The 12,169-nt window shown below is 40.6% G+C and overlaps 2 protein-coding genes across 2 annotated transcripts; both read right to left on the reverse strand.

Moving 5' to 3' along the window:
- Nucleotides 1–941: 941 nt before the first annotated feature.
- Nucleotides 942–10,260, reverse strand: LOC114537018 (DNA polymerase theta-like). The gene is given in 14 exon segments (XM_028558217.1): nucleotides 942–1,021; nucleotides 1,251–2,718; nucleotides 2,896–3,056; nucleotides 3,145–3,292; nucleotides 3,400–6,098; nucleotides 6,101–6,656; nucleotides 6,800–6,961; nucleotides 7,072–7,310; nucleotides 7,479–7,694; nucleotides 7,817–8,413; nucleotides 8,490–8,751; nucleotides 8,893–9,041; nucleotides 9,299–9,850; nucleotides 10,129–10,260. Coding segments are annotated over 14 exon segments (7,377 nt in total). The 5' UTR covers nucleotides 10,241–10,260; the 3' UTR covers nucleotides 942–965.
- A 92-nt stretch (nucleotides 10,261–10,352) lies between these two features.
- LOC114537076 (5'-AMP-activated protein kinase subunit beta-1-like) lies at nucleotides 10,353–12,110 on the reverse strand. Its single transcript, XM_028558221.1, has 6 exons — nucleotides 11,978–12,110; nucleotides 11,643–11,821; nucleotides 11,329–11,521; nucleotides 11,117–11,210; nucleotides 10,701–11,033; nucleotides 10,353–10,623 (listed from the first exon to the last, which is right to left on the reverse strand). The coding sequence occupies exons 2-6, from the start codon at nucleotides 11,761–11,763 to the stop codon at nucleotides 10,543–10,545; spliced, it is 822 nt and encodes a 273-aa protein (XP_028414022.1). The 5' UTR covers nucleotides 11,764–11,821; nucleotides 11,978–12,110; the 3' UTR covers nucleotides 10,353–10,542.
- Between the last annotated feature and the right edge of the window lie 59 nt (nucleotides 12,111–12,169).

Here is a 12,169-nt window from a genome sequence, read left to right on the forward strand (position 1 = left end):
AATTACTCCTCATTACCTCTATGTTTTTGGTTGCTATGAAACGAACTAATATCAAAATAAACAAATTTCTAGTGATTTGGATTTCTTCATGTTTTTCTTGTATTTTTTTATTTTGTTTCCTAATATTTCGTAGTTAAAAATGTTTACAAGCAGCGCAGGCCGTAAACAGACGCAAACCGGCAGCGAAATCTACAATCTACGTCCATTACCGATGAAAGGTACAAATAGACGCAACCCAGACGAGGATTTTGTGTTGAATGGTTTTAAAAGCGATATTCAGTAAGTTGCAAAGTATATGTTAATTTCCCCTGCAAACATGTTTCAGAGGACAACCAGAATATGCATTCATTCCTTACTTTACTTTTGCTAGATCTAAACCATGGACATATCGGACAAACAGTCAAATGACTCTAAGAGAACCTGGTTCTTCAGGCTGTTTAGAAGATTCTGTTAGCAAAATGGAGTTACCTTTAGAAGATTCTGACAATCCCAGTGAACTCTCTGATAATGGAAGCACTGATGAGTTTGATGACAGACCAGAACCAGAACTAAGTAGATTGAAAGAAGATACAATTTACGTCGATGACCCACTAGAGACATCTTGGTATTTGAATCCAGTCCATCGGTCTTCATGTGACATTGATTTAGGCGATCTTGAAAGAACCAGTCCACTTCAGGCATCAATCATTAAGTCAAACATGGATGGGTCATTGTTTCCAACTCCACAGAGGATAATTGAAAAGACACCGATTGAGGCATTTGACATATCATTGTTTAGAAGAGCAGAAGATGAGATGTTATCATGCCGAACATTAACTGCTTTGGCAAGCCCATATCAATACAAACTAGCGAAACTAAAAATGGAGAGACTAAAGCTTGAAGAAGATAGACTTTTGCAAAAGAAAGCTATAACAGAATTAGAGCGTATCCGTGGTCCTTCCCCTCGATGGTACGAGATGAAAACATCAGGTTTTCATGTTGAGGCTAAGAAAAATAACCAGCTTCTTGCTTCCAAAGGTCACTACAAAGAAATCATGGATTATAGGCATCAGTTACTTCAAACATTAGAAAATTCAAAGAAACTTGAAAGATGATTTAATTCAGAAAAATTTATTCAATTGCATATAAAAAAAATAGTTAAATTATGTTAAAAATATATTATTTATCCTACAAAAAAGGATCAAACTTGGTCAACCAATAAATAATTATATATTCTAAATTCTAACTGATTTCAACTGGTATCATGGTACCCCAGGTTTTGCCACTTTTCATCTTCACTGGAATTTTAACAGACAATTCCATTGCACATTCCATCTGTTCTTTGACAATCTCAGCAACTTTTGTTAAATCCTGTTCCACCACCTCAAACAGTAGTTCATCATGTAATTGCAACACCAGACTAGCTCCACGTGGGTCCCGACGTTTGCCGATTCCAGACGATCTTGACACGAGCTCATCTTTTGGTTTCTGTCGGTGAGTTCGCCAACAGTTCGTAAAACTCTCGCACAGTCTTCGGTCGATATTCGTCATCGCGAGTTTCACCAAATCTGCAGCAGATCCTTGCACGGTCGTGTTAACAGCTTGACGTTCTGCGTGCGATCTCGCAGCGGAGTTTGACGATCGAATGTTGCGAAGGTATCGTCTACGGCCGCTAATTGTCGTGACGTAGCCCAGTTTTCGACACTCATCTACAGTCTCCTTAAGATAGGCGCGCACACCCGTGAAACGAGCCTTGAACGCGTCCACAAATAACGCAGCCTCGTTCTCATCCACGCCGAGTGTTTGCCCCAGGGCCTTTGCACCAATACCATAGATGATCCCGTAACATACGTGCTTAGCTCGTTGTCGTTGCTCGTCGGAAACAAGATCCTGAGCGATGTGGAATATTTCACCAGCGATCATCTTGAACGCATCTCCACCGGCATTAAGAAAACCCGTCAACTTCACATCACTCGAGAGATGGGCGATGATTCGTAACTCCAGTTGAGAGTAATCTGCAGCAAGTAGAACTCCGTTTGAAAATGGAACGAACGCACTGCGCAAACTCACAGAAAACTGTGGACCAGGCGAGCCAGTATTTGAATCATCTCTGGGGGTGTACACCCTTTTCCCTTTAGTGCGCTTAGTCTGGACAAGCTCTTCGATAGGTGGGGTATCTGATATAACCGTGGGTAGGTTGATGTCAAAATCTCTGGGTACATTCTGTAGGTTGGGTTCGACAAACGACACTCGTCCAGTGGCGGTGTGTGTCAGGGCGGTGGGGAAGATCCGCGACATATTAAGAGGTGGGTCACACGGCACCTGTTCCTTTTGTACTGGAAAAACAATCTTGCTCAGTGCGGAGTTAATACGACGCCATTCAAGGATCACTTTAGGCAGAGGATGAAGTGAGTTTAATTTTTCCAAGACATCCTTCGACGTGCTGAAGTATTTAATCTTTCTACGTCTTCCACCACGTGTTGGTCTCACAGCCTTTCCGGGCGAGGTCGACACCTCTGTTTGTCCACCAGGGGGGAGTTTAAGCTCTAGGAACAACACTCGGGACACTTCTTCAGGACTTGTGATGGTAAAGCTCCGTTCAGCTAAACGAAACGCTTCTTGCTCAAGAGTGTGGAGTTTTGCGCGGAGTATGTGTTTGATTTCCTCACATTCACTGTTTGAGAATCCTAAACCATTTAGTTCCATTCTGCTGAGGCACGTCATCACTGGCATTTCAATCTGATAAAAGAAAAATTTTAGCATAAGCAGACCACCTTTTATACCTAAAGATCGGTGATAACACACAAGTTTTGAGTTAATAGCAATACAAGACTTTCCGGGGTGCTTTTCCTTGTATGAAAGGCTGTTGTGTTATCTCTTAGTGGTGACTATCGCCCATTTTCTAAAAGCGTTTACCTGTGTAAAGGCTTTCCAAAGTCCATCAGCTTGTAACATCGGACGAAAATGATCTGTCAGCATTCTTGTGAAGAATGCATCAAGACAAGATCTCTCTCGCGCTGGTATGGAATTCTGGGTAGCCAGACCTAACCCTGCGTGACCACAACTACCCCTAACACCTGGATAAAATATCAAAAAGATAGAAGAATGTCAGTCATGGTGATCTGAGATGTTTTCTTAAATGTTTCCCTCGTATCCTCACTGTACCTTGTAAAAGATTTGATTCTCGTGGAAGAAAATGCTCAACCATTTGAACAAAGCTTTTCTCCTTAGCTTCAGGATCAAGCAACCACGCTGCGACTTTGGGATCGCGAAGTTCACCTTTGAGAACAACGTCACAAGCTTGGGATAGAAGCTAAAAACGACAAAAACAAATTGATTACATGCAGATAAAATGATGTAAACACAAATATATTTTAAGTTTCTTGTCACCGTGTTCATAAAAGGTTATCAAACACTGACCTTATATTGGTCTTTCACCCCAAAAGCCATCTTCACGTGACAATCTAAATGTAATCCCATAATGTCTTGCAAATTTTCCAGTCTTTCCACCCACGGCACAACAACGGCATGAGTTTCCTCTTCAAGAGACAAAAAACACACGCGTCTCTTCTCCCAACACGTTGCTATTCCCACAACTGTCAAATTATCTTCTTCAATCGCTAAACGAGGTTTTTGTTTTCCAGATGAACCCCTGCTGGATCTCTTGTTAAATTTCCTACCAATGCTAGAGCCTGTTGGTTGCCGTTTCTCAACAGCAACCGAAAAACTAAAAGAATGTGTTTTACATCCTTCAACAAACATTTCAAAGATGCCTTTGTCCTTAGCAACGTCCACGACTTCAAATGGGAAAGCTGAACCAGCGCAAGTGATCTTTCCTTTAAGATCAGACGCTGTGTGCTCCGCTGATGACGCTGGTTTCATCGGAAGACTTCGCTGTTTGATTTCTGTAAAAGGTTTTTCACTGACTGAACTTGCAGGGTGATGGACAGGTGATTTCTGGGAGAGACGTGATTCAGATGAATTCTTTTTTTCATCAACTTGTTGTGCAACGGGATTCTGACGCAATTCGTAACTATCCATCGCTTCAATCGCAGCTAAGGTCAATAAACTAATGTTAGAAACCTCCTGTAACTCCGGGGATCCCTCGTTATCGTTGTCTTGGTTATCTTTTTCAATCATTTCATTTTCCTCCAACGCTGCTACTGCAGCCAGAGTCGTCGTGCTCAGAACGGAATCATTCGTGTATTCAAATGACTGCGACAATCTCAATGAAAACGAATCGGAGGTTCCACGTGATTGTTCGGAGCTTCTTCGTAGCGCCTCGGAGCTACTTAAAGATATAGGCTCTTCGGGACTATTTATCAGTTCCTCTGAAAATTGTACGAGTTGTTTACGGGCTTCAAGGTTCAAGGAAGTTTCCAGGGGGGACGGAGATAAAAGCATCTCTGAATCAAACATTCCAGAGGTACAAAGAGCCGCGACACTTGCGAGATCTTCCCCAGGTCCTTTTTCTTTCTGTAACTCAACACCACGGGGAGTATGTACCTCACCGGGTACTTCACTGCTAATCACACCGGATGGGAATACCCCACCACCGAGTATTTCACCTTTGTTCTCTTTAACTAATACTTCACCATTTTTTCCTGTCACATCGTCTACACCTAAATCGAGATTCCTAAGCTGACTTGACTCCGACATTTTTTCAACTTGCATTTCAAAACTTTGGCTCAGAGGTGATTCTGGAAATAATGCTTCAGAGTACAGTTCTGGGCTGGTTACAAGAAGATTAGGATTGGTTGGTTCATTTTCGACATCAGTGAACGGTATTTTAGGTAGGCTGTTGTTGTCTTCACTACTTGATATCAACTCTGGGCTTTCCTCTTCCATATCAAGCTGTTTGCCTGCTGGTGTCTTAGCATTTGAAGAGGAAGGGTTAGAAAATAACTTGTTAGGTTTAACTTTGTCTCCAGGAGTATGGATGGCATCTACTCGAGGCTCATTTTCCATCGGATTGCTTGTGGCTTCGCTGACCACGGCTAGATCACAATTATCCTGGACCAAATTGTCTGAAGACGTCATCTTTTCCTCTGGCTTTAGGATATTAGTTTTGCCTAAGAGACCGCTAGTTGGTAGCGACGTAACTACATCAACATTGGAATCTTTCTTAGTGTCATTACTGACTAAAGGTGGAAAATTTTTCGATGGACTCTCAAGAAGAAGCACACCTTTGACCTTTCTCTTGCTAGGAGTTCCTTGTTCTTTGATCTTAAAATTATCCACACAATCTGCATAAAAGTTATCTTTCTTGTAATTCAATCCGTTCTTGGTGTTTGGAGGAGTTTTTGTTACAAATGTTGTATCTTCAGCAATCCTCTTCTCATCAGGTTCCTTCGGTTTTATTTTTGGTCCATTGCAGTCCTTGGGGCTTTTACTAATAGAATGCTTTCGTTTAAGACTACTGTCTCGTTTCTTCACAGGTGTTTGATTGCTAGCTCGCTTTATAGGATGTGCAGAAGTTTTTGATGAACTGCGGTTCACCTGGGATGGGACACGATTTTTATCGGATATTCCAGAAGCCGACTTAGGAATAGTAGTATTAGAACAAGTTGAAGTTATCTTAGCAGCTGAGGAATTTTGAGCTGTAGAAGTTTTTTGAACGTTCTTGGTTGAAGTGTTAGTTTCTGGCATAATTTCTTTCGTGGAATCACTTTCTTTTGGAATTTTATTAGTTTGCTGAGGCGACGAAGAAGTAGAAGCATTCCTGGAAACTTTGGAACTTCTATTACTAGTCTTCGCATCATAACAGTTTTTAAGACCTTTTTCATTGCTTTCTGAGGTCGCTGATTTCATCGCCTGACATTTCTGAGAACTCTTCTTACGTTCATTCCTATTCCCTTCTCCAACCTCATTCCCAGAAACCGCATTATTCGCTGAAGTCTCATTCCTAGCACCAGGCACAGCTGGTGCCTCAGGTTTCCAAGTCATGCCTAACTTCAAAGCATCTTCCTTCAATAGTCCACAAGCCTCATGAACTATTTCCTCAGCCACCTCGCTTTCAGTCAAAGCTCTGCCACCATTCACCCAGACACACTTAGCACGCAGGCGTCTACGCCGCTCGTACTCAGACTCTCCTTCGGATCTCTTTTTGCTCTGAAACGAGTTGCATTTAAGGTTTGTTTTTCAACCTCTCCCGGGGAGGCAGACGCTACAGCAGAAATACTGTGATAGCCGGCGTTGTACAAAACGCGAGCACGAAAAGCATTCAAAGACGATATTCTGATCAAATCACACAACTCTCGTTCAATACCAAACGTCAGGCGATTCTGAAACTGTGACAACAACATCTCCAGGTTATTCCAACCCAGCTTACGACAGAATACCGTCACCATACCAGAGAAGGTCGCAGCTGAGCCCTGTAGTGACTGGAGCATGCCACGACTGGCTCCATACCTCCGCGCGACCGTATCGAGCGGCACCTCACGGACGAGATCGTGAAGCGCGAGAGTCACGTAGAATCGTTTGTGTACTCGGAGAGCATGTCGTTGAGCTTCAGAACGTGTCGGTGGCCGACTGCGGATCGCTCGGTTTAGGAATGGTTCTTCAATACCGATCAAGTCCGCAACACGTTTCATATGGGAAGGAAGACGTTCCCAAAGGCGAAGATATTGGTACCAGTCGAGGTTAGGCCATTGTTCTTGCACATAGATTGGGGTGACCTAGAATAAACGAAATCAAAACTTGTCACTAAAGAAAACAAGATGAGCCCATAAAAAATTGACAACAAGACCCTGGGATATCTTACTACAAAGGTGAAAAACATTGAGCTCGTGGTATCATAAATTATCATATGAACGTTTACCTGGTACAAGATATGGAGCTCGTTCTCTAAGACAAAGCATTTGCGAGCCTTTCGTAGATCTGCAAACACGACAAGAGCTTCATCTGGCGAGAGTGAGGACGCAAGTGTCGCTTGGCCCAGCTGTGTTGGAACGTAACGTTCAGTAGATGAAGAGATGTTTTCCTACGACAAAATCGAAAGACAGAATTTAGCCATAAGCTAAATCAGAAGCTAAGCTATGAGGAATTATCATTGTAATTCATTAGAATTGTTTCAAAACGCAAAGCTTGAACCTTCTCATTTCCATCATCCTTGTTTTTTAAAGTAATAAATTCATTCTTTTCCAGGTAGCCGACCGTGCTCTCGATGATATTTCGCGTGCTCTCGTCGTCTCCTTGCGTTTTGCTTGAAACGTAGAATGTGCACGAAGCATACCGCTGGACGTCTGAAGGAGTGATTGCAACGCCACTTGCAATGACCTCGAGAAGTGCACGCTTGATCCCATTCCCCTCGTCCTCATCACTTCGCTTCACTAATGAAGAAAAACACGGTTGAATCTTGCGTCATTTTTATTAGGCATTAATACAACTAACTACTCGTATTTTCCTTAAATTTCTTAATACAAACTGCATAAAAAAACTACAACGTCGTCTTCAAGGAAAAGTTGTTTTCATTTGATACAACTACATGGTTTTCTTACCAACTAGACAACTCTCAACGGGTTTTAGTTCGTCTTCCATCAGACAAAGCGCTTTCTTTCTCTCGTTTGTTTTACATACAAGAATACTCTCTCCTTGAGAATCAACTCCTTTGCGACCAGCACGACCTGACATTTGTTTGTAGACGAGAGCATCGAGAAGTCGACCATGAAACATCGGAGTTCTGATGATCACACGACGAGCAGGAAGATTCACACCTGGCGAAGACAATTAAGGAATTAAGTGGGTTTTGGTCGATGTTGAAGATGACTGGTCATTACTAACATCAGTCGCAAAGTTGGCCTGCAATAATTGTACAAGCAGATATCAGAATGGTTACCTGAGGATAGAGTTGATGTTGCTACCAATACTTTGATGAAGCCTTGTCTAAACCCCGCTTCAATGATATCTCTCTCATCATAGGTGAGACCAGCATGATGGTATGCAACACCGTAACGTAATGTCCTGCCTAACACATTATCCAACCCAACCTGGCAACTTCTCAGCTGCTCAAATACATCCTTCAAGGCGTCATAGTCGAATATCACCGAGGAGGATGCTTGAGGTGCCGTACCAGGCTCGGCTGTCTTCGTGGAAGCCAACGTATAGAAATGCTTTGCGATCGATTCCGCGAGTTTCTCGCACCAGGCTTTAGTTGGGCAAAAAACCAACACGCCATTCCCTTGTTCAACCGTCTCTTGACACAGCAATAACACGTGATCATCGTCACCGCTGACCATAGAGGACTTGTTCAACTCTCGCAACATATTGCCTGATCTATCAAAGATAACTGGACCAACTTTAAAAGTCTCAGTCAAAGGTACCGGACGATAGTCGGTGAAATACAAATCAGCCTGCAGCCATGTTGCAAGAACATTCAAGTTTGGTAAGGTGGCACTCATTCCAATTATCTGGACATTTTGATCTGACGAGGAATCTGAAAGAATTGAACAAAATTATCTGAAGAAATACATAATGATGTCATTATAATACCATTTTTAAACCACACTTACCTTTAATACTTTGTGAAATATACAATACTTTTGTCAACAATAACTCCAGGAGATACCCTCTCGATTTATCACCAATCAAATGCATTTCATCCACAATGATTGCTCCGATATTCTGTAGTTTTCCCGCCTCCATGAGATGATTTACTAAACCATTTGCTTTCTCAATTGTGCACACAGCAATATCGATAGAATCAAAACCTTTGCTCGGAACTTGGCTGCCCATGTATCCATCAACTCTGACACCAGCCTCGCCAAACATACGCTGAAATTAGAGACGAGGGAGACATGAAAAAAATGCTAGGGAACCATTTCTCTGCAAATGAGAATCCAACTGAAATATACTACAGTAAAATATCATATTCATCTCACAATTTTGATGTTATGATAAAAAAATGGGACAAACCTGTAAATAAAACATCTTCTCACGAGCAACACTCACAAAGGGAAGTATAAACAAAGCTTTGCATTTTGTTTCCAAAATACGTTTCAACATCAGAATTTCTGCAACCATTGTTTTTCCAGCACTGGTGGGTGCTGAGTATACCAAATTACCTGTTGGAAAAAAGATTCATTTTGAAAAAAAAGCAACTGATTTGTTGTTGGCTAGAGTTGAGAAAATTTTAAAAAAAACTAAATGATTTCTGTATTTAAACTCAGCTAATACTTCACTTCCCACCTGCCCATTTCAATTGATACCCAACTTTTCACCCATCTTGCACTCCCATCTAGACTAAGCTTACAGGGTGTATATCCTCCTCTTCATTCCCCAGGTAGATCCATTCCTGCAGAAGCTAAGATAATATACATACCTCCACTCAAAGCATTTCCAGTACATAAACATTTTGCCTGCCATTCAAACATGGTTGTTATACCAATCTTCTTGTATTGTTTAAGAATAGAGTCTGGTAGACCCCATGATGACAGTTCACATTGGTCTTGTGTGAGACATATCTGAGAGGTACTCTGCATCCCTGAGCTACTGTGAACTATAACATTATCATCAGGCTTTCTTTTCTCAGATGATTCTGTTGTAGAGGTTTCTTTGTCTCCTGTTTTACTTTCTCTAGGCACACTTGTAGAGTTTGGTAACTTGAAACAACTTCCACTTGCCCCATTGTCAGAACCTTGCATGCATTTTACTTTGGTGCGGGTAGAGGGTAATGATGTCTTATCTGGTGGATTCGGATTAGTTTGAGAGAGTCCTTTGTTCAATAATGCTCCATTTTTGCATCTTGTGTGCTCTTGCTCAATCTCATCGACTGCTGAGAGTGTTTGGGTATCAAATTCAAATCCAAATGAAGAATTTAATTCATCTTTGGACAGACCAGCCTTTACCATGAACTGGTCGGACCCATGTGTGCCTGTCAATGAAATGTTTATACGTTCCCGAATAAGGATGAATCAAATGAAAAATACTATCTAGTCAAATATGGTAAACAACTGCCTAAAATAGGCAAATAAATTTGTGGTATGACAGAGTTAGTGGGACAAACTAATTTTAGGCCGTTGCAATACATACTAGTATACAACATTTGATGCGAAGTTGTTTGAAGACAGTACTACCACCCTACTCGGTGGTTATATAAAATATAGGAAATAAACAGAGATTTGAATCAAAACAAGTATTCATTATGCAGACCTGAGATTCGTTGATTGGGATATTCATTGATGTCTTTTGTAGCATGTCTTGTGAACTCTGAAAGTTCTTTGGTTTTGCCTTTTTGTCGCCATGTTTTTGAAAGTTTTTTCATCGCACAATGAATTGTAGATGTTCCAGGTTAGATTATAATCCACCAACGTCATTTTTTAGTCATAATAACAAAGTATTTTCTTAAAAAACGAACGATTTCAAGCTTGAATTGCAGATAAATTTATATTTTAGCGCTCGTAATGACGTACTCCTGAACTATATATAATACTGAACTATGATGATGAACAATGGTACAGTAAATATTTTACTGTTGTTCTATATCAAAAATGCAAAGTTTTTCAAGCTTTCCTCATAAAAGATTATTTACAACAACAATGACAAGTGTCACCATGTTCTACATTGTTATTTTATTGGTCTGTACAATAATGTTGTCACATATTTTTCTCTGTATCTTTGGGTTGAACTGAGGACAGCGACACCTTCCTAAAGCAAAACAACGTAAGAAAATTGATTTATTTGAATTAGATTTCTGGTTCATCTAGGTAATGCATCATACTCACCTTAATAGAAAGGGCATAAAGATGGTTTAATGAAACATGGTGGGGTTCCTGAAGTAAGGAGGGCTCATTAACATCAATAGCATCTTTATTAAGTATGACATTAAGAAGATGTGGTGGTAATGATGGAGGTATACTAGCATGCATGCCATCTTGTATCACCACAGGGTTATGATGTGAGGGAATTAACTGTGCATATGACCCAGGTGGTGAAGAGGCCACGATGCCTGATCCTGACTGACGGTCATCGTCATCCAATGCTTCCATCACCTCAAAATCCGATTTCTTCACGGTGATTACATTGTTACGACCACCGAAATTATCATTGGTCGTTGGCTACAACAAGAATATACATCAGTTGGTTGTGACCATTCAATATGTTCTATAAAAGACCTTAAATATAAAAGTATAACACTCACTGCATTAGGGTCATGCACCCAATGGCCATCAACAAAAAATTTATATTCATGATCTCCTTCAGTTAGTTCAATAATTGTTACAAATTCACCATGACTAAAACAATGATGGATTAAATTAATAGAATATTTAGTATTGATGGATGTGGCAAATAATTCATTAATTAGGTCATTAGAATAAACATGAGGTGCAATTAATCCTCAATTAACCATACCTTCCGTGCATTGGAATCCTAGAATTCCAGCCATTGAAGCTACCAGAAAGGTATACAACATTTCCACCATTCTCCCATTTGAACACAGTTGGAACAGACTGAGGGAGAATACTAGTTCCTGAACTACTTGTGGGCATGTCATTGTCTTTGGATTCATCTGATGATTGGAAATCCATCTGGGTGTCCGTGTTTGCTGAAACAGTTGAAAGCACGTTTGACAAAAAGACTTCTCTATGTTTCGACCTGAGGGCCTTCGTCAGCCCTCAGGGCGAAGCGTCAAGAAGTCTTTTGTCTAAAGAAACTTTGTTTAATACCTTTAAAACGTTTGTTTCTTTCAATTTGTGCAAATATTTTATGACCTGGCTCAAATTCCAGAGTAGAATCATTGTTTTTGTCATTTCTTCCAGCAGACAATGCTGATGTTCCTTGCCCCATGGCAGCGATCAATAGCAATTACAACCCAATTCCCGACAATATTTGTATCTTATACAGCCTGAAGAGGAAGAAATATCAAGGTGAGTGCAATTACTACAAACTGACAAGCAGCTGTAGTGTTAGAAAAAAATTAACCTTGACCGACATTACGATAATATATTTATAATCATATCCCCGTCAATTTTGATTACTTACATACAAGTGGGATACTTACTTTGAAATTGAAACCCATTCTGAAGACGTTTTTTCTATTTTAAAGCTAGATATCCTACAATATTTGCTAATATTTCATTGAGCAATCGATAAAAATAATTTCTGTACAATGTCAATCTTTCAATGACGCATTTCCGCGACGTACGGTTGACGAGCTGGTGACTAAAATTAAAGGGGGCGTGATAATAGGCGT

The sequence above is a fragment of the Dendronephthya gigantea genome, unplaced genomic scaffold, assembly GCF_004324835.1.
Source record: "Dendronephthya gigantea isolate DGI-Jeju-01 unplaced genomic scaffold, DenGig_1.0 000002F, whole genome shotgun sequence".
Classification (NCBI taxonomy): domain Eukaryota; kingdom Metazoa; phylum Cnidaria; class Anthozoa; order Malacalcyonacea; family Nephtheidae; genus Dendronephthya; species Dendronephthya gigantea.